The 23,764-nt window shown below is 36.0% G+C and overlaps 1 protein-coding gene across 1 annotated transcript; it reads right to left on the bottom strand.

Annotated features, from left to right (window-relative positions):
- Nucleotides 1-94: 94 nt before the first annotated feature.
- CCN6 (cellular communication network factor 6) lies at nt 95-23,346 on the bottom strand. The gene is made up of 5 exons (XM_074190031.1): nt 23,258-23,346; nt 22,709-22,998; nt 19,381-19,623; nt 10,633-10,826; nt 95-624 (listed from the first exon to the last, which is right to left on the bottom strand). The coding sequence occupies exons 1-5, from the start codon at nt 23,344-23,346 to the stop codon at nt 343-345; spliced, it is 1,098 nt and encodes a 365-aa protein (XP_074046132.1). The 3' UTR covers nt 95-342.
- Nucleotides 23,347-23,764: the final 418 nt, after the last annotated feature.

Below are 23,764 nucleotides of genomic sequence, written 5' to 3'. Positions count from 1 at the left end.
AAATGTTTCCAGTACTAAACAAATAATAGATTGTATTTTGTCTTTTTAAAATTACCAAATGTAGGATCAAATCTTGCTCTGATATTTAATTATGGTACAGATTGTATGACTTAAGACTTAAATTTCTTGCTTTTCAGAGTGAGTTCCATATTGCTCAAGAATTTCCAAAATTCAAACCATACACAAATGTATCTAGATATTTATCCTTACTCTTGTCATCATTAATGTGTTTTTTCCACTTTTTTAGCCAGTCAATTTATTGGAAGACTTATTTGATATAGTAAAGATTATGCTTAGACTAACACTAATGTTTAATATTTACTACCATTTTTAATTAACTTCCTATAAAATCTTTAGCTCAGAAAAGATATCCCCTGGATCTCTACAGATTTTTTGACATACACAAGAGGTGATCCACATCATCTTCCACTTAAATGACCCTTCATTTGGGCAATCAAATTGTACAGTAATCATCTTAGACTTGTTAGGAATACAGCATCTCTTATCCTGGCATTTTCCACAGAAAGTTGGTTTGTAGCTGTGAGTACTTAAGCATCCAGAAAAGGAAAGTTTCTCTCCTTTAGGAAGTTGAAAAGTAGGTTGGCATGTTTTTCCTTTGGGTATCTAAAAAATAAAGTAGCAAATAAAAGGGAATTTTAGAAAGTTGAATGCAAGGAAAATACAAATTTAGAAACACATTGCTATTTAGATATATATGATAGTTTAAAATTTTGTTACTGTTTAATCACTTCAGTCATGTCTGCCTCTGTGATTCCATTTGAGATCTTGGCAAAAATAATGGAATGGTCTGTCATTTCCTTCTCCAGTTTACAGATGAGAAAACTGAGGCAAACAGGGTTAAGTGACTTAACCACATCACACAGCTAGTAGGGTCTGAAACTAGATTTGAACTAAAGTAGTCTGATTTAAGAACGGACACTGACACATACTGCTAACAAAAAGCATAATGCATTGCACATGTTAAGTGCTTATAGAATGAAGATACGAATATTAAGAGGAGCAGTGTGATGGTGTGGAAACAGCAGTGAACTGAGTCATTTGTTCTTGATTATAGATACGACTGGGCTTGTCAACAAATAACAGCTGGAGTAAGTCATTAGTTTTTGTAGAAGAGGAAGGATTTCACTGAGACTCCTTTGTCTCAAAAAAGCTTGCTTGTACTAGTCTCAGAAACAAATTTGAATAGTGCCCTTTTTTCTTTTCCTACAAATGACCTGGGGTTCTGGCCTTTTCCTTCACTCTAAAGATGTTATAACCCAATTAATGTAATTCAAAGATGTCATTAATCTTCAAGGCATATGCTAAAGGTGGTGAGGTTAAAAAAACAAAAAGTGACTCCTGCCTTCAAAAAACATTCTGCTAGAAAGATTCGCCATATCAATCTGTATAGCAATGTGAAGGAGAGAAAACCCTAATATCTCAGCTAAATATCACCCTAAAAATGAGGGTGATGGGTTACATAAACTGTAGGTTGTAAGAGACATGAAGGGAAATGGAACTGGATACAGATCCAAGAACAGAGGAGCATGGAGGGTTGGGAGAAGGGAGGGAGTATAAAGTGAGCCTCAAAAAAGTAGATTGAAATCAGTTTGTGTAGCTTTGAATGCATAGCTAAGGGGTTTAGGAAGATAATGTTAACCACCATGTGAAAGAGATGGAGAGAGGAGAGTCTAAAACATGAAATCCAATTTATATTAGTCCGGGTGAGACGATGAATTCCTAAACTAGGGAAGTGGTCCTAGTAGAGCAGAAAGGGATGGATGCAAGAGATGTGAAGGTCAAATCCAGGAGACTTTGTAATTGATCAGAGGTAGGAAGAGTCCAGGAAAGAAATTCTTAATAGACTGATAAATTGGTGATCTCTCAACAAACAAAAATGCTAGGTGGGAGTTGTAATACAGGGGAAGAGAATTTTTTGGACATGTTGAATTTGAGATGTCTGTGCCCACTCATTTAAAAGATTAGGAAATACATTTAAGTGTACACATTTGGCCTACATTTAGACTACTTGATCCACTTGGTCTAGCCTGATCCACATGGTCTACCAACTAGGGAGCAATTGTGATGATCACAGAATATGAAAGAGCGTATGTTCAAAGACAGATCCCTGGAAAATAAGAGCAATGTTAAGAAATAAATTGAATAATGTATCCAAAGAGTTGATAAAAGATAATAGAGGAAATCATATCAATACCAAAGGAAGAGAAAGTAGTAGGGTAAGGAGGGTGGGGAAGTTTACAAAGAGGTGAACAAGTTAAAGGATTAGGTATTTTATGCTCATCTGTCAAACCTCTCCTGTACATAGAAGATAATTCATATGATCTTAACAAGGTTATGCAGATGTGATATGCAGAGAAGGCTAATCCTTCACAGGCTCACTCGGTACTTCTCAGCCACTGTGCTCTGGCAGGGCCATACCATTCTACCCCATTGTGGAACTTGCTCTGTGTGGGTCTGTAGTGTAGCAGTTCTCTGTTACTACAGTGTTCAGTCACAGAACAAAACAACAGAGGGAACTGGAACACTTTAGAAGCATGTATGTGGATCCACCTTTATTTCCTCAGAACGGGGCAGAGAGTGATGACAATAAAACAGGTTGCTAGTGTAGGAGGAGGCTGAAACAGTCTGTCTCCAAAGAAATTTACCATTGAAAAGAGTCAGAAGTGAACAATAGGGTCAATATGAGGGGGAAAAAAAATCAGCATAATTTCCCAGCAGGAAGAACACCAAGTTAAAGATCTTGAGCACAAACAGATTAACAGAGATGTTATCAATGGAAGATGGATCCATGACTTCTGGCCAAGATGGCGGAGAGAAGACAGGCACAGTTCTAAAGTCTCCTGATCTCTTCCCCATCTATCACATGAAACAAACCTCTTAAAAGAAATCTGACCCACAAAACCCAGAAAGAAAAGCCAGGAGAAAGAACATCTACCTCAGGATTTGTCTCCCGCAGCAGCTTTGGCCGAATTAGGGCGGGTGAGTCTGGACTCAGAGGGAGGATTAGCCCCGGATCAGCCAGATTAACAGCTGAATTGGAACCCGGAGTCTGAGGGCTGGAGAGCTGGACCTGCTGGATCAGCGGTGGGGCTGGACAAAAGGGACTTGGGTCTACATGGAAGCAGAGGTGCTGTTGTTGCTGCTGTCCACCTGGAGCTCTGGGACCAGGCTGAGAGAAGAGTTCTGGTTCAGGAGAGAGGCTCCTCGGGTCTGAGAAACTCTGAGGGTACCTCCATTGCAGAGACCTCTTCCCAAACAAAGGCAAACTACTTCTACCTCAGGCCCAGGTGTGTGAGCAGAAGAACCAGCCCAGCTGAGGAATAACCTCAGGCCAGGGTAAAGCCCACCATTGATTGAAGGCAAAAGAATTCAATAGTTCCAACTCCTCCCTTTGGGCAAAGGGAGAAGGCCTCCCAACCAAGGTCACAGACACTCCAGAGAGGGCAACCAGCACCTCCTACTGGCCAGCCAGAGAAACTGCACTCAGTAAAGCCTTTAGTGATCCCAAGCCCTGGGGACCAGCCCCTCCCCAACTCAAGGCCTTAGCATAATGAAGAAGGGTCAGTGGAAAGATGGATTCATAGAAAAATTCCTGGAAGGGAAAGACCCCAACTCAGAGAGACTTAGAACCTCTGAGGAGAATACAATCTGGTCTCCAGCACAGAAAGACTTCATTGGAGAAATAAGGAAGGAGCTTAAAAATTTGGGAGAGACAATACCTTGCAACAAGAAAACAAAACCTTAGAAAGTACAATTGGACAAACACAAAAGGAGAATAAATCTCTCAGATCATCAATTGGACAATTACAAAATGGGAATAATTCAGATCCTCAAATGAGCAAATGCAAAAAGAAACTAATTCTTTCAAAACCTCAATTGGTCAAATGGAAAGCTCTTTCAAAAGTAGAATTGACCAATTGGAAAAGGAGTTGCAAAAGGTTAATGAAGAAAACTCCTCCCCCCAAAAAATAATGGAGTCTACAGAAACTAATGACTCCACGAAACAGCAAGAGTCAGTTAAACAAAAATCAAAAAATAGAAAAAATAGAAGCAAATGTAAAATAACCTCATCAATAAAACCACTGACCTTGAGAATAGATCGAGGAGGGGCAACCTGAAAATTATAGGACTTCTTGAAAACATTGAAGAGAAAAAAGCCTGGACTTCATATTACAGGATCTAGTGATTGAAAACTGCCCTGATATCATGGAATCGGAGGGCAAAGTAGTTATTGAAAGAGTACATCGATCCCCACCAGAAAAAGATCCTAAAATGAAAACACCAAGGAATGTTGTGGTCAAACTGCAGAACTATCAGATAAAAGAGAAAATCCTGCAAGCAGCCAGAAAGAAACAATTTAAATATCAAGGAGCCACAGTAAGGATCACGCAGGACCTGGCTGCATCAACTTTAAGGGATCGAAGAGCCTGGAACGAGATATTTCAAAGAGCATGGGAGCTTGGAATGCAGCCAAGAATCTACTTCCTGCAAAGCTGAGCCTTCTCTTCCAGGGAAAAAGATGGACATTTAACAAAATGGAAGAATTCCAAAAATTTCTGATGAAAAGACCAGAGCTAAACAGAAAATTTGGACATCAAACAGGAGGTTCAAGAGACACATGAAAAGGTTAAAAGGGGGGGGGCGGTAAAAGGGGGGAAAAATGCAATCCAGTAAGTTGAAACTGGCTATATCCCAGCATGAGGGTAAAAAAAAAAAAAAAGATTCTCATAAACCTTGAGAAATGTAACTCTAACAGAATACACCTAGCCAGAAATGATGGACATTCATGACCTATCCATGAGACTACTATCTAATGGGATTTAACTGGCTTTAACCCCACTTGGGAGAAAGACTCTAATAACTCTCAGGAATTTTAACTCTATTCAATAGAATATACAGAACTAGAAGGGACAGACACTCAGAATTTTCTATGACTTAGAAGGATCTAAAAAAAAAACCACTACTACCCTAAAAAGGGGGACAGGAAAGAGACGGGAGGAGGGAGGGGATTGAATGGGGTAAATCTCATTACACTAAGAGGTACAAAAAAACCCTATGGTAATAGTGGGGAAGAAGGGAGCAGAGGAGAAACACCTGAATCTTCTTCTCATCAGACTTGGCTTAAAGTCAACCTACACATACTCAGTTAACTTATAAAACATCTAACCTTTCAAGTATTAAAAGGGGAAAAGGGGAGGGGGATGGAGAAAGGGAAGGGTAGTGGGGGAAATAAGGGGAAATAAAAGGAAGGGAAGGGAAAAAGGGAAAGGGGAGGGTGTGGTATAGGAGGGGAAACACACTGAGGGGGGTGTTTTTCAAAAACAAAATACTGGGGAATATGGATAAAAGGGGGGAAGGGGGAAAAATACAAACAGGGAAGATAGCACAGAGGGCAATAAAGAATTAGTAATCATAACCTTGAATGTGAATGGGATGAACTCTCCCTTAAAATGTAAGCAAATAGCAGAGTGGATTAAAAACCAGAATCCTACAATATGCTGCTTACAAGAAACTCATTGGAAGCAGAGAGATACATATAGAGTAAAGGTAAAAGGTTGGAGCAAAATATATTTTGTTTCAGCTGAAGTAAATAAAAGCAGGGGTAGCAATCCTTATCTCAGACAAAGCAACAGCAAAAAATAGTGTTAAAAGAGATAAGGAAGGAAACTTTATCCTCCTAAAAGGTACCATAGACAATAAAGTCATTTCAATATTGAATATATATATGTACCCAGTGGGACAGCACCCAAATTCTTAGAGGAGAAGCTGAAAGAATTACAGGAAGACATAGACAGCAAAACTACTAGTGGGAGACCTCAACCTCCCACTATCAGATCTAGATAAATTGAATCATAAAACAAACAAGAAAGAAATTAGGGAGGTAATTAGATTGTTAGAAAAATTAGATATGGTAGATTTATGAAAGAAACTGAATGGGGATAGAAAGGAATATACCTTTTTCTCTGCAGTACATGGAACTTATACAAAAATTGACCATGTACTAGGACATAAAAACCTAATGATCAACTACAGAAAGGCAGAAATAGTGAATACATATTTCTCAGATCACAATGCAATAAAAGTCATATGCAATACTGGGCCAATGAAATATAGACCCAGAAAAAATTGGAAACTGAATAACCTCATTTTTGAGTGGACCAAAAAACAAATTACTGAAAAAATTAACCATTTTATCCTAGATAATGATAATAATGAAACAACATACCAAAACCTATGGGATTCATTCAAAGCAACTCTCAGGGGATATATTATAGCTCTAAATGCTTATATGAATAAATTGGAGAAAGAGGAAATCAATGAACTACACATGCAACTAAAAAAATTAGAGAAAGAACAAATCAAAAATTCCCAATTAAGTACCAAATTAGAAATTCTAAAAATTAAAGGAGAAATTAATAAAATTGAAAGCAAAAAAAACTATTGAATTAATAAATAAAACCAAAAGTTGGTATTATGAAAAAAACCAATAAAATTGATAAACCTCTGGTCAATTTGATTAAAAAAAAAGAAAGAAGAAAACCAAATTGCTAGTATCATAAATGAAAAAGGTGAAGTCAGCACCAATGAGGAGGAAATTAAAGTAATAATTTGAAATTATTTTGCCCAACTCTATGCCAATAAATTTGATAATCTAAGTGAAATGGATGAATATTTATAAAAATATAAGTTGCCCAGGTTAAATGAAGAAGAGATTAAATACCTAAACAACCCTATCTCAGAAAAAGAAATTCAACAAGCCATTACTGAACTCCCTAAAAAAAAATCTCCAGGGCCTGATGCATTCACAAGTGAATTCTACCAAACATTTAAGGAACAATTGGTTCCAATCCAATATAAACTCTTTGGAAAAATAGGGAAAGATGGAACTCTGCCTAACTCTTTCTATGAAACCAATATGGTACTGTTACATAAATCAGGAAGAGTTAAAACAGAGAAAGAAAATTATAGACCTATTTCCCTGATGAATATAGATGGAAAAAATCCTAAATAAAATCTTAGCAAAATGATTACAACAAGTCATCACTTGGGTAATACAGTATGATCAAGTAGGATTTATTCCAGGAATGCAGGGTTGGTTCAATATTAGGAAAACTGTTAGTATACTCAATTATATCAACAACAAACCTACCAGAAATCATATGATCATATCAATAGATGCTGAAAACACTTTTGACAAAATACAGCATCCATTCCTATTAAAAACACTAGAGAGTGTGGGAATAAATGGACTGTTCCTTAAAATAATGAGCAGTATCTATCTGAAACCATCAACAAGCATTATACTCAATGGGGAGAGGCTAGAGGCATTCCCAATAAGATCAGGGGTTAAACAAGGGTGCCCATTATCACTACTATTCAATATTGTATTAGAAATGTTAGCATCAGCAATTAGAGAAGAAAAAGAAATTAAAGGAATTAGAATTGGGAAGGAAGAGACAAAACTCTCACTATTCACAGATGACATGATGGTCTACCTAGAGAATCCCAAGAAATCATCTAAAAAACTACTGGAAACAATTAGCAATTTTAGCAAAGTTGCAGGTTATAAAATAAACCCTCATAAATCCTCAACTTTTCTATACATGTCTAGCAAGAAACAGCAGGAAGAGCTAGAAAGAGAAATCCCATTCAAAGTAATCTCAGACAATATAAAATACCTGGAAGTCTATTTGCCAAGACAGACTCAGAATCTTTTTGAAAACAATTATAAAACACTTCTCACACAAATTAAATCAGATTTAAATAACTGGGCAAGTATCAACAGCTCATGGATAGGGAGAACTAATATAATAAAAATGACAATTTTACCAAAACTAAATTATCTGTTTAGTGCCCTACCAATCAAAATTCCAAAAAATTACTTTAATGAGTTAGAAAAAATTGTAAGTAAATTCATATGGAGAAATAAAAAGTCGAGAATTGCCAGGAGCTTAATGAAAAAAAAGTGCAAAAGAAGGTGACTTGCCCTACCAGATCTAAAATTATATTATAAAGCATCAGTCATCAAAACTGTTTGGTATTGGCTAAGAAATAGAGTGGTGGACCAGTGGAACAGACTAGGTGTAAAAGCAGGAGAGGATTATAGTAATCTGTTGTTTGATAAACCCAAAGAGTCTGGCCATTGGGATAAAAACTTTGATAAAAATTGCTGGGAAAATTGGAAGTTAGTATGAAAGAAACTTAGATTAAACCAACACCTCACACCCTTTACCAAGATAAGATCCAAATGGTTACAGGGTATAAGACATAAAAAACAATACTATAAGCAAATTAGAAGATAGAGGCTAGTCTACCTGTCAGATCTATGGAAAGGGGAGCAGTTTATGACTAAGGAAGAGTTGGAGAACATCACCAAAAACCAATTAGATGATTTCAATTCACTAAATTAAAAAGCTTTTGCACAGATAAAACCAATGTAACCAAGGTCAAAAGAAATGTAGTAAATTGGGAAGCAATCTTTACAACTAATGATTCTGACAAAGGACTCATTTCTAAAATATACAGAGAACTGAGTCATATTTTTAAAACAAAAAGCCATTCCCCAATTGACAAATGGTCAAAGGATATGCAAAGGCAATTTACAGATGAGGAGATCAAAGTAATTTATAGTCATATGAAAAAATGCTCTAAATCATTAATTATTAGAGAAATGCAAATTAAAGCTTCTCTGAGGTACCACCTCACACCTCTCAGATTGGCCAGTATGACCAGGAAGGATAATGATCATTGTTGGAAGGGATGTGGGAAATCTGGGACACTATTACACTGTTGGTGGAGCTGTGAACTCATCCAACCTTTCTGGAGAGCTATTTGGAACTATGCCCAAAGGGCAACAAAAATGTGCATACCCTTTGACCCAGCAATACCACTACTGAGTCTGTACCCTGAAGAGATGAAGAAAAAGGGTAAAAACATTACTTGTACAAAAATATTTATAGCAGCCCTGTCAAAGAATTGGAAATCCAGTAAATGTCCTTCAACTGGGGAATGGCTTGGCAAACTGTGGTATATGTATGTCCTGGGACACTATTGTTCTATTAGAAACCAGGAGGGACGGGATTTCAGGGAAACCTGGAGGGATTTGCATGAACTGATGCTGAGTCAGAACCAGAAAACACTGTACACCCTAACAGCTTCATGGGAGTGATGTTCAACCTTGAAGGACTTGTTCATTCCATCAGTGCAACAATCGGGAACAATTTTGGGCTGTCTGCAATAGGAGAGTACCATTTGTATCCAGATAAGGAGCTGTGGAGTTTAAACAAAGTACAAGGACAGATAGCTTATTGTCTGATCTTGTTACCTCTTAGACTTCTCTTCTCTTTAAGGATATGATTTCTCTCTCATCACACCCAATTTGGATCAAGGTACAACATGTAAATAAAGTAAAGACAGAGTGCTTTCTGTGGGGGGGGGGGAGGGAAGCAAGATTGGGGGAAAATGTAAAACTCAAATAATATCTTTAATAAAAATAAATTTAAATTTTAAAAAAAGATGGATCCAGACCATCTAAAGGATTTAGCCCAGATACTAATGAATGAATATTAAATAGAAAAATGATCAACACCCAATAAGGCAGAAGATACTGTGGATTTTCAAGTAGGCATGAAACCATAAACAGGAGGCTTCTGAAAAAAAAATTGAAAGAACTGTGAAATAATTTATGACCTCTAAAGCAGATATAATTAAGAGATGCTCTCAAAATACAGTTTATGGAGCTTACAATGGATATATTCTACTGGGATTTGGTGTTTATATAGAGACCTCTCATCCTACTAAAGGAGAAGAGGAATGCAAAGTTCCTGAGGGGCAACTGGCAGCCAGAAGAGCAAGAGGGACTCAAATTTCATTATGAATGTAGGAAAAAATGACTGTGAAGAGCAAAGAGTAGTAATAAACTATATAATAAGGGAAATGGGAATAAACCTACCTTATGACAATACTTCTCTTATTATCACCAGAAAAAAAGGCCAGTCAGACAACAAAAATCTATAAAGCAATAATTTTTTAGAACAGGAATCTCAAAATAGGTACTTAAGAAACTTCCAATTCCAGGAAGAATACAGCAACTAAAAGAATAAATATAAAGAACTTGAATTTAAAAAGTAAAAGTGCAGAACAGAAAGAATAAGGAATATAAATCCTTTTTAGAAAGGCACAGAAATGGGTGGTTGGTGGTGCAGTGGATAAAGCACCAGCCCTAGAGTCAGGAATACCTGAGTTCAAATCCAGCCTCAGACACTTAATAATTACCTAGCGGTATGGCCTTGGGCAAGCCACTTAACCCCATTGCCTTGAAAAAAACTTAGAAAAAAAGGCACAGAAAGAAATTTTAAAAACGTAAAAACATTGAATTAACTACTTAAAGGGAAGGGAATAATTAGAAAACAGATGGAAGAGCCTGAGTTCAAATCCCAGCTGTGCTGTTAAATAGCTGTGTGATCTTGGGAAAGACACTGCTTCTCTAGGCCTCAGTTTCCTTATCTGTAAAATGAAACAGTTTGAAAAGTGATCTCTTAGTTACTTCCAGCTCAGATTCTAATCACTTATAGGATCACAAAATCTGCTTCTCTTCAAGTCAAATCTTACCTTCAGAGTTTTTAATACATTACTGTCACAAGGCTGAATATAACACAGTCTTTTCTCTTTCCTCATTTCACAGTGACTATTTTCATTGGTCACCCTATTGGATATTCCTAGCCCGCATGTTCTAGAACAAGGTGTCCATGTTGTGGCTTGCACAAGGCATTTCCTCTTCCAGAAAAGAGGGAGATTCTTATAAACTGGAATAGAAAGAAGAAGAAAAAACCTGCCAATCATTACTCAAATAAATACCCATAGTAGCTTAATTTTTTCATAAAGGAATTTTATGTCCCTTTAACCCACTTCCCAAGTTCTCAAGTAAAATTTCAGCAAATCAATTTCTTTTATTAACAGGAATGATATATTGATCTTAAAAAATAACCTATGAAGTACAATTGCAGTCTTTTTTATTTATTTTGCTTCCTTCTATTTAATCTATTCTCCAGCTATTCAACCTGGCCACATCCTGATTTATAGCTTGTTTTTCCCACACAACCACAATCGTTGCCTCCTTCCTGAGTTTGATATCTAAAAAAATTATTAAAATAGATGTTAGTAGAAGCAAGTTGTTAATTAGAATGATGTAAGCTTGATAGGAAATTTCAAAATGTTTAAGAGTTTTGGGAGCCAAACTGATCTAGAAGAATAGTATTTCTCCTTAATTTGTGCCTCATTGTTCAAATTTGTTAGAAAGTATAATTTGAATGGATAATTTGAAATGAAACTTACTAAAGACTAAGAAAATGGTCTTACATTCTGACACTGCAAAATCCTTGATTGATGAATATACAGTCTAAACCCTGGACCTCCAATTCAGTCAAATTTTCCTATTCCAACTGGGCAGGGCTATTGTAATCTCCCCTAGCTATTTCTCATCTGATTTGGCTTAGTTCTGTTTTGGATGGGGAGCAGGAGACATCAGAATTATTCCATCCCCAAGTAACAGTGGGAATTTGCTGTGTTAGTCCAGACTCATATATGTCATAGAGTCAAGCTCATCAATTTTGAACAAGCTATATGTTGGTATTCTCAGAGACACTAAAGCATTTCTTTAATCAATTTCTCATTTATGCCATAAAGAAATAGGAAAATGTTAATATTTTAAAACCTGCATTTAGCTGTTCTGTGAAAAATTCTGGATACAATATGACAAAATGTTAATTTGAAAGAAAAAAAGGAGAAATTTTTCTTCTAGTTAAGTGAGAAACATCAGCTGCTTTGAATTATATAATATCTTGAACAAAAGAAATATCTTTCTATGGATTTCACTTTAGTAGCATCTGAAATATTAAATAGATGATGGAGAGAGGACAGAAATATGGGTACCTGGATGTTAGGCAGCAATTTAAAGACCTCAATGCAGGAAGTAGATTAAAAGCCTGGCACATCTGCAATAAATAAAGGGAAAGTAAGTTGTTGCAAATCCAGTGTATTTCATCACTTAAAATTAAGCCAGTTTAGAAATCTGATTAACAAAGAACACATTTTTAAAAAAAGCAAGAAATTTGGAAGAGCAGTTTTAAAAGATAAAAACTTAGTACTTGTAAGCTTTGGAAAAGACAGAAAGCATTATGTCATTGCATGATTTCATGCTGACCAAGCAGAAGCAAGTTTCTAAACATAGACTATCTGGAATTAAGTATATAAATGTTGTTCAGTTATTTTTCAGTTGTGTCAAACTCACCATGACCACATCTGGGATTTTCTTGGCAAAAATACTAGAGTAGTTTGCCATTTACTTCTCAAGCTCATTTTCCAGGTGAGGAAACTGAGGTAAATAACTAAGTGATTTGCCCAGGGTTATACAGCTAGAAACTCATTGAGATTGTATTTGAACTTCATAATTTCAGGTCCAGCACTCTAACACACTGCACTACCTAGCTACCTCTATATTGATGTGAGAGAGGATGTGTGTGAGTCTGTCTATGTGTGTAGAGAAGAATTGAAATCTATCAAGGCTCATTAATACAGAGAGAGACTCAGGGAGGTAGATTAAACCAACTTTGTAACATAAAGCCCAGCTAACCAGCCAACCAGAGTACCTGGATTTGAATCCCAGTTCTGAAGTATCATAGAATTTAAGACTTGGATGAGACTCATCTGATACAATCATCCATGAAAAGAACCCCTACTATAATAATTCCTATGCTGAGGACCACTTCATCATGAGCCTTGAGGGCATTTAAAAAAATTAACACTGTACTTTGAAAGGCTTCTCCATATGACAGCCCTTCAAACTTTTCTAAACATCTCTTAACATCCACCTTGAGCTCTCTGGGCAAAATGACTCCAGTTTCTCAACTGCTCCTCTTTCTGATGCGGTCTTCATGCTTTTCACCATTCTGGTTGTCCTTGCTCTGGACATTCTCCAACTTATCAAAGTCATTTTTAAACCAGAAGGCCCAGAACTGATCACAATACACTGGGCAAAAGATAATTTAACCATGGTATGACCATGTATGACCATAATCTCTCTCTGAAGCTCACTTTCATTATTTGAAAAAGAGAACTTTGGACTGAGATCTAAAATTCCCTCCCATCTCCAAATCTGTGGTGTAGATCTCAAAAGAATGATTTCACACAAAGTTAGAGCTGGCAGGAAACCTTGAGTTCCTTTACTATAACCTCATTTTATATCTACATTTGAGAAAACTGAGTCATTGAATGATCACTTATGTGATTAATAAAATAAGTAGCAGAGTCTGAATTTGAACTCATGGTCAGAGGTAATTCTACAACACTGTTTTTCTTTTAAAATTGATGTTGCTCCCCAGTCAGGTCCCCAAGTATATATACTAATATTTCATATTTAGGGTTTTTCCCTAATGTTATAGTTATTGAAACATTTCTCTCCCCTCTCCCCACTTACCCATCTTCCATTATATAGTAAGTTCCCTGATAGCAGGAGCTATGTTGTATTTTTGTTTCCCTAAAATCCAGCACAATGTCTTATATGCAGAAAGTAATTAATAATATAGCTAGAATTTATATGGCATCTTAATGTTTGCAAAAGGCTTCTCATAATACCGGGGAGTAGTTTCCATTATCCCCAATTTACAGATGAAGAAACTAAGACTGACAAAAGTCAAGTCACTTGAATATGGTTACAGAGCTAGTAAGTCTGAAGCTAGATTTTAATTTCAGTCTTCCTAATTCTAAAGTGTTCTATCCTGAGCACCTCCTAGAAAACTTCCCTATAAAGCATAATTCCATAAATGATAGGAAGTTTGGGACTCCACCCAAGGGAAAGGAGCTTAGACATACACAAACAAGTATCTAAAAGATCATGTTACAAGGTTGTTTCACTTACATCAAGTGATCCTGACCTGAGGAACTAGCCCCTACAAGAAGTTTATCAAGACAATATTGGTAATTTGAAAAACTAATATCCTACTGAAATGAATATCTCTTAGTGTATATTATAGTTAAATACACAATGTAATATATATAACATATATAATGTAATATATAGTATATAATATTTATTTAAATATAAACATATAGTAAGCTCTAGAAATTTTTCCTTTATTTCAATATGACTTGTGAAAAAGATAACTGAAAGCTAAGAGGAAGGAAAATGTTGGGAAAGATTTACAAAATAGTCCAGTCATGGTACAATAGTACAGGACAATAGTATTATGAGCCTTCAAGGTATTTTTTAAAAATAACAGACTTTGAGAGATTCTGGATCCACTATAAGAAGCCAACATGTGGTTTAAATAAATGACTTATGATTTTAGAGATGTTAATATACTCTGAAAGGAGCTGGGTTAGGCAGTTAGTGATATAGAGACCAACTTTAAAGGGCAAGATAGGTGAATGTGTTAATGAACTTCTAAGTTAACCGTCTTGATTGAGAAACTAGATATTCTTTAAACCCATGTAAAACTTATTCCCCCTGACTAAAGTTGTTTTTCCAAATATCCCTAAAAGGCATTTATACATAGGACAGTTATTTCACATTTCCATAGCAAATAGATCATTTCTGCTGAAACTTAATGCATGAGTGAAAGAAATGTCAAATAAGAATGGAAAGGTTAGTGCCACATTGTAGAGAGTTTTAAAAGTCAAACATGGGAATTTGTATTATATGCTGAAAGTAATAAAAGAATCTCCCAAGAAGTTTTGGTGATATGCTCAGGCCTGTCTTTTAAAAACCTCAGTTTTGTTATCTGTATGTAGCATGGATTGGAGAGCAAATAGATAGGAAACCAAAGAGGAGTCTGTTTCAATGTTTGGTTGAGAGATGATAAAATCCTGAATTAAAGTGGTAGCTATGTGAGTAGAGAAATGGGAATTGATTGGAGAGCTATTATATTGAATCAAGACAAGACAAAGGGAGAGGTAAAATGAGTTGAAGATGATTCCAAGGTTACAAACCTTGAAAACTGAAAGACAGAAATAAGGTAGTTAGGAATAAAGATAATAGGTTTGATTCTAACTGTGTTGAGGTTGAGATATCACTGAAGTGTCATCATAACTATCATTTATATAGATATATTATATATATTGTATATATATTGTCCAGATGGCACTTAATGATACTCAGGAGAGAGATATGTAAATTTGAGGTTTATTTATATAGAGATGATCATTGAAACCATGGAAATTGGCAAGATCACCAGGAACTCCATTTAAGGAGGATGCCAAGGCCAAGAATGTCCCCTTCTTTGGACTTCTACTATGCCCCACCCAGCTCCTTCAGCCTGAAACTCCCTCTAGTCTTGGAATTCAAACACTGAAAGAAGGCTCCATACTTACAGCCTCTCCCTCTGATTGGAGGGCTCTTTCCCGAGCCCCGACTTGAGGATCGTCAGGCCAACCATGTCTCATTCCTCTCCAGGCTGAGTTCCAGACTTCTATCATGCCTCTGTGCTGGTTACTTTCATCTGGAGCTCCCACTCTCCACCCTTTCCATTTCCTTTGTTTATATTGTCTCCCCTCATTAAAATGTAAGCTCTTTGGGAGGTAGAATCAAGTTCAGCCTAGCTCCTTTGCCATATCTCAGGCTGTACTTTCTTTTCCATTGAGAAAAAATAATTATTTCTCTCCTATATTAATGGACTAAGGTTTTTCTCTTTTCTTTCCTCGTTTAGAAATCAGTCCCTACAGGTTATTTAGGTAGTCTTTAAAGGCAGGGCTCATAATGAGCTGGAAAATTCAGATCTATTGAAAAAGTAAAGAAATTTCAGTTTAGGTGAAATGATACATTCTATTATGTCTTACTCAAACTAGTCTGGGTAAAAGTGAATTCCTCCTTTGTTTAGATTACCATAGATGGGGTGACTTGGTTATAAAAAAAGTCTCTTTGATAGAGACTGAGTGATTGGAATCACATCCCTAAGAACCTTGTTAGAATAAGCCCACCTCTCAATATAAATATTCATCCTCTCATTACTTGTTAACTAATCAGATTTGATTGCCACCTTCAGGAACACTCATTTTTCCAAGAGCATATAATCATTGACTGGGTTCCATCAGGGTTCCTTAGCATTCAAGAGCTACACTGATCCTTTTTTATTAATTATCTGCTAGCATGATTACTAAAATGATTAATTACTCAGAAACTATATCCCTTCAACTTTTTATATGTCACATCATAATTATGTGCAAATTTATCCCAATAATACTTTGGTACTTAAACAGGATCTTAATTTATAGTTGGTGAAAATTCAAGGTCGTTTATGAATCTCATTCATCAATAGCACTTAAAAAAGATTCTTGATCAGGTTGAATAATAATCTCATTTAATGTCTGTTAGAGTATCTATATTTTCTGGGGGGGGTTCATATTTTTGATTTTGTGTAACCATTTGTCTTAACTTTCCTTTCTCCTTAACCCTCTTTTAATTTCCAGGGAATACAATTTTTAAGTAAAGTTTACCACTTATTAATTCTCTTCTGTCTAGTTCTCGTTTAATTTAACATTACTTTTTTAAAATCTTGCTTAATTTCTTCTAGGTATTCTTTATTCCTTGTAGCTATGTTATTCTTTTTTCTGATGCTCAAGTCCAATTTGTTGTGAAATTAACTCTGCTCTTCTGGGTTTTTCTTTGGGGCTTCTCTTGAGCCATGCTATTTCTTCATTGTATTCAACATTTTCTTCTGTTTACTCATATCTCCAGTTTCAATTTCTGGATTTATTTTCCACTTGGGCCAAATTCTTTTGTTATTATTCAGTCATTTTCTATTGTGCCCAGCTCTCCATGACCCCATTTGGGTTTTCTTGACAAAGATACTGGAATGGTTTGCCATTTTCTTCTCCAGCTCATTTTACATAAGAGGAACCTGAGACAAAGAGTTCAGTGACTTGGCTAGAGTCACACAACTAGTAAGAGTCTGAGACTAGATTTGAACTCAGGAAAACAAGTCCTCCCAACTCTAGACCCAGCACTCTATCCCTTACTACTCCACTTTATTTACTCTGAGTTGATGCTGGAAGACCCTGCTTGGCTCTGGATGTAGTGGTAAAGATAATACTCACTTTTACAGAATTTCTGGGATTTGGCTTAATCTCCTAATTGATTCATTTAAAATTTTGGCCTTGATCATTTCTCCAGTTCATTAACCTCCAATTGATTACTCTGTCCCTTTCTATAACTTTGATACTGCAACCACATGTATCAGTAGTAGATATCCTGCTTTGCTTTTCAGGTAATAAATATTTTTTCCTGCTTTGACTTGGAGATGGGCTTCCCTAGGTCTTCTCTGACCCTGACTCCTGCTATAGTTTGGTGTAGGCTGCCTGAATTTCTGGTCTGTGCATCCCAGATGCTGATCTGGTTCTGTCTCCTGCTGTGGCTTAAGTGGGAGCTACTTGGGGGCTAATCTAGCTTTGTCTCCTTCTGTGATTCTAATGTAGGTTAGTTGGTCCTTTTTCTTGCACTGTGCCTTCTGCCTAACCTGGTTTTTCTCAGCTTAGAGTCCATATAGTTTATGGCACTCTTGTGAAGTTTTGGATAGCTGAAGGAATTTTTTAACCTTTTTCAGTTCAGTTTTCTTTATGATCATTCCTTAGGGTGCCTTTTCGAATATTTATTTGTATAGGATCTGGGCTCTTCATTCCACAATCTTAGCCTGCATTAATGTCTATCAATGGACATTAATGCCTATCAGTGGACAACTACATGCCATAGAGGCTAGAGCTCTAGGCTTGGGTCAGAAGGACCCAAATTTAAATCTAGTTATATGACCCTGGGCAAATTACTTAACTGTTCTGTGTCTCAGTTAATGGAAATAATAATAAAAGCTACCTCCCAGGATTGTTGTGAGGAGTAAATGGCATAATGTTTATGAGGCAACTAGGTGGTACAATAGTTAGAACCCTGAGCTTGGAGTCAAGAAACCTTGAGTTCTTATCTAGCCTCAGATCCTAGGAAAATGATTTTAAACTTTGTTTAACTCAGTGTCCCCAATTGTAAAATGGGGATAATAATAGTACCTACTTCCCAGGGTTATTATGAGGAGCAATTGAGATAACATTTAATAAAGTATTAACAAATTGGTCCTGGATACAAAGTAAACATGGTTTGATCCTTCCTTCTGTGATTATAAATGTACCTTCTAAAGGGTAAGATAGCTTAGAAAATAACAGACTGCCTTCTGTCGGGGGTGGGGGAGGGAAGCGATATTAGGAAGAAAATTGTAAGATTCAAAATAAATAAATAAATAAATAAAAATTTTAAAAGGTTGTATTAGTAAAGTATATACACACAAGAGTAATAATAGTGATTTTGTGCCTATTTTCAAATTAAATTAAACATTAATTGGGTATCAAAATAGTTTTCCACAGAAAAATGTATTTGAACCAGGTATTTCAGAGGAGATCAAAGCTACTTGATGGCTTGAGTTCAGGAGTTCTGAGATGAAATGTGCTTAAAGCCAATCAAGCATCCATGCTGAACCCGGCAACAATATGAGGAGCCCCTGAGTGAAGGGGGCACTAGAATGCCCCAGAAGGGCAAAATGACCCAGATCAGAAATGGAACATGTCCAAGTCTTCTCATTAACCAGCACTGGGATCGGGTTCAGGAGAAGTCACTATTCTTCTAGCTTAGGTAAGATAGGGAGACTTTTTGTATTTGTAAATATACATATATTTACATATTTGTATATATGTGTATAAATATACATGTGTATGCAGATATACATACATATACATATATATATTTACAAGTTCAAATTATACACATAGAATAAAACAATACTTCTAATTCCAAATATATTTTTAATTCAGATAGATTTCAATTTCTTTTGATTTCACATTGAAAATATATCTTTAAATATCTGTCATTGGGACATAGTAATAATTGACCATGACATAGTGTAAGTAAATCTTGGAAAAATTTCCCAGAAGGATGAGAGGGAAGGAGTTTCAAGAAGAGGATGGAAGATGAAAATCAAAAGTGTTATTTTAAAGGCTAGGATGCTTTACCAAAGAAAATCATAAAATATCCTTTGCCAACAATTCACCTGCCTAAAGGCAAAGGTCTAGATGAGTTGGTATCTCATCATCCTTTTAATCCCAGTTGGTCAATGATCTGTGATCAAGGGTTCCGAATAAATAATAATAAAAGGTAAACACTCAGATGACCATATACTATCAACACCAAAATTAGATCAATCAAATCAACAAATATTTATTAATGATCTACTATGAACAAGGTACCAGCTTCACAAAACAAACCCAGGATGCTAAATAATAAGAAAAAAATCAGTAAACATTCATTTTTAACTCAGCTCCAGTTGTACTCACCTGGCATTTCTTGGTAGCTCGCTGATATCTGTTGTTGCAGTAGTCTCAAGCTACAGTAGGATTGGTCAGACTTTTTCCCACCTTTGGGATCAGAGCATTGACTGTCTATTTGCTTTGGTATGAATAAGGGTGTACACCCAATGGCACCATTCACACATAGGCATTTGTATAGGGGATTAGGTTGAAAAACTTGGCCATTGTGATAATGTACCCTATTGAGTTCACATCCTACAGCTATGAGATCTGAAAGTGGAAAACAACCAAATTACCAAAGAAGAAATGAACTTTGATATTTTATATCTCCATTCAAAAATAGAAGGATATATCTATATCCAGTGGTGGAATTCAGCCGGTTTGCATCAGTTCTGAGAACCAATACCTAATTTTATGTTGAGTTTAGTGAAACAGTTGTTAAAAATGGCACTTGTGGGTGCCTGGGCAGCTGCCCAATGTGGAAATCACAAATTTACATTCCTTCATCTTTTTTATTTATTTTATCATTCATCTTCGCAACATTTTCTGGAGAGCCCATGGTGATATTTATTCCATCTATAGGTGAAAAAAATTTGAAAGAACTATGCTTGCAATATTTATTTATTTACTCATTTCTTAAAACTCATTATACCTTTGGTGAAATACTACATTTTAATTCCATTATTTTTGTTACTTCAGTAAACAAATATATAACATAAAGAGGAAAAAGTGCCAAACAACCAGAGGGTGACAAGTGGTCATCTGTTTCCACTTTGTGTTATGCCCAAAATTCCCTCAAGATATTGTGAGTGTGCTGTTGTTCTGTGAAACTGTGAAACCAATAGGAAGCTGGGACACAATGAGCCAATAGAAATATAGATTTCAAGAGTTATCTTTTCACCCCTTTGGGAAGCCATGGAAGTAGAAGAAAAAGGAGTTAGAATAAGTAAAATGAGTTTTGGCTCAGTGTCTGTTCCATCATTGGCTGTTGTGATCATGTGGTTGTTTTCAATCCTTAAATTTGCTTACTGTAATTTAACACAATCTAGTTTTGTATACTTCTTTTATTATTCTTATTTGAGTATTAAATGCATGAAATATTAAACTCTCTTTCGGTATATCTTTTTTGTATACTTAAAATGGTCATTAGAGCAGACAACTGGTTGTTAATTTATTTGAATCTCGCCACTCTCTATATCTTTTGTGGTGTAAAAGTCTCTACTATGTATAATACATTGCAAACCCTCACAATAATACCTAAATATACAAAAAGGGAATTAGAAATTTTTAAAAATTCTGTGTGAATATCTCTCCTAACACAATCTCTAATGTTCAAGCAGCCATCTACTAAACAATAGTCACCAGCCTCTTGAATTTTCCGGATTTTTAAGCACCTAGGAAAGCCAAAGCATGAAAATATAATAGCTACAGTGTGGGGGGTTAACCATAAAGAAGATGAATTACATTTACATTATGGTGTAAATTCAGTTTGGTGGAACCTTGAAAGGTCCAGACTGGCACCAGTACAACAATCAGGGACAATTTTGGGCTGTCTGCAATGGAGAATACCATCTGTATCCAGATAAAGAGCCGTGGAGTTTGAACAAAGTTCAAGGACTATTCCCTTTAATTTAGAAGAAAAAACAGATATCTTGTTGTCTGATATTGTTATCTCTTATACTTTTTGTTTCTTCCTTAAGGATATGATTTCTCTCATCACACTCAATTCGGATCAATGTACAACATGGAAACAAAATAAAGACTGACAGATTGCTTTCCATGGGGGGGACAGGAAGTAAGCTTGGGGGAAAAATTGTAAAACTCAAATAAAATCTTTAATAAAATAAAAAAAGAAAGAAAGAAGTTAATGGTTGGATCCAGGAAGAGTAGTATGTGGAAATCTTTTATCTCTAAACCAAGGAATAGTGGAAAGCAGAAACTTCTGCCTCCTTTGAGAAAAACTGGAGGCATAATATAGAAGAGATTTGAGACAGACTCTTACTCAATCCACTTTACATTTTAATATTTTTCTTTTTACTTTCCATTCTCTTTTAGGAAATTCCATTTAGTTTGAACTCCAGGCAAATTAATTTGGGGGGGGGGGGCTTTTCTGAGAAGGGAAAGCAAGATCAGGAAACCTAGGAGGGAATGGAACATTGGCAAGTTATGATTTTGATGGTACTGTTTTTCACTCCTTGATTTGAATTCAAATCCTGAGTTTTAGGGAGTGTATTAAGACTGGGAGTGCATCTGAATAGATAGATAGATAGATAGATAGATAGATAGATAGATAGATAGATAGATAGATATAGACAGATAGATATAGATATCATTGTAGTGGAGGGTAAGGGGAGGTGGGTATGAGTATGGCTGTGTGTGTGGGTATGGGTATATGAAGCTCCAGGTACCATCTGCTGACTTTCACAGATATAGCACCTTGTGGTATCTTTACCAAGCTATGTTACACTCATGATTCTCACACATTGAAAGTGTAAGCTATAGTTAACTAGTTCATTTAGTTCATTTGAAAACCTGTGGCCAAAGAACAAAAGCAGTATCTGAATGATAATTATAATAATAATATATAGCTCACATCTTATTTCATGCTTTAAGGGTTTACAAAGCTTCTTCCTCACAGCAATTATTTCAGGTAGTAGTACAAGTATTGTCCCCTGTCATATAGATGAAGAAACTGAAATTCATGTTCATTAAGAGACCCAGATGTCTCCTGATTCCATGTTTAGTACTCTTTCCACTATATGAAAAGCAGTAACATGAGTGAATAGAGCACTGGCTTCAGAATCAGGAGATCTGGGTTTGGATCCCACCTCATTTACTCACAGTGATCATAAACAAGTCCCTCATTTCACTGATCTAAAAAGAGTCATCATTCTACCTGTACCACCTAAAACCAGTCAGGTGTTGAAAGTGTTTTGTAAAACTTTACTATATATACGTAAGTTTTAATTTTACTTTTTTTTCCTCATAATTTATTAACCCAGGATCATGATTTAATAAGTGTAAGAACTCTCTCTATAATAATAAGTGAATAATAATAATAATAATAATAATAATAATAATAATAAGTGAAAACTCTCTCTATAAATTTAAATGGACAATTCCCTATATTTTATAATCTCACTGCCAGGAACATTATAAGGTTAGGCTACTTGCCTATGATTGTACATTATATATTAAAGTAAGAACTTAAACCTAGGTCTTCCTGATAGCCACTATATCATACTGCCTCTCTCAGGGTTTTACATGTTGTTTTAATCCCATCAGTGTTGAAGGGGAGACTCCTTCCTCATCCTTGCCCCAGGTGTCAAGAAGAAGATGGAAATATGTCACTTACATGCACACACTCCTGTCTCATACCTAGGTTTATCCAAAGAGTAGTCGCAGTAAAGACCTTTGTGGGAATCGCAGACCTCTGCCTCATTGCAGGTGTCCCCAGGCTGCTTGGCACAGATTTTACAACACCCACAGCCGTCCTTCACCAGGCTCACCCCAGGTGAGCATCTGGGCTTCTGCTGAGGGCATTGGCATGGCCAGTGGCAAAATTCTTTCCTCTGATGCACTTCAGTCACTTCTGTTGCCTTTGTTACAGACTCCCCATCAGTAGCCTGACCATTGCCTTGAACACTGCAACAGGACTTATAGATAGTTTGACATTAAGGATCACACTAAGCTATTAGGCACTTCCACTCATTCTTTAATTCTAGCTCAAGTCCCACTGCCCTCCCAAAAGCATTTCTTTTTGACAATTAAAGACTAGGCTGATTTTTCAGTCCTATAAATTCTGAATGGAGTCATAATTAGCATCAGACAAGTTCTCCATGCTAGTGTTACACAGCACAGCACTGAATTATACATTGACTAATTTATCCATTACTAACCATACCAGTTTTCTGGCTTCTTCCTGATTCCCTGAAATACCCCTGCAGGATTACAAGCAATTGTTCCCTTTCGCAAATGCCCCTGCAATTCCATGAGGTAGGCAAGAAAAGGGTAATATCTGCATCTTCTAAACCTCTTAGCCCCATAGCATCATAAATGCTTGATGCTACATGCATGATGGTTATGGATTTACCTTTTTAAATTCTTTTATAAAAGCTTCATTTGATATAGTGAGTAGTATACTGAACTTGAAGGAAAACTTAGGGTTCTAATCTTGAAGCCTACAAGCTATTATGATCTTCCAACCCATCTCTAGAAGGAAGGAACTGGAACAGAGGCTTATTATGTTCTTTCTTGCTCTAAATTTATGATCTATAATCCTATTCTGCTTCACCTACCCACCCAAACCCCTTTCAGATTTTACTTAAAGAAAAATTGTCTTATCATTGGAGTTTGGTCATATTTAGCAATGGTTAACCTATACTACCAAAATAGACATTACTACAGAGCA

Source organism: Macrotis lagotis, chromosome 5 (assembly GCF_037893015.1).
Source record: "Macrotis lagotis isolate mMagLag1 chromosome 5, bilby.v1.9.chrom.fasta, whole genome shotgun sequence".
NCBI classification, from domain to species: domain Eukaryota; kingdom Metazoa; phylum Chordata; class Mammalia; order Peramelemorphia; family Peramelidae; genus Macrotis; species Macrotis lagotis.
The sequence above is the reverse complement of the archived record's forward strand: the minus strand, read 5'-3'. Positions and strand labels throughout refer to the sequence as shown.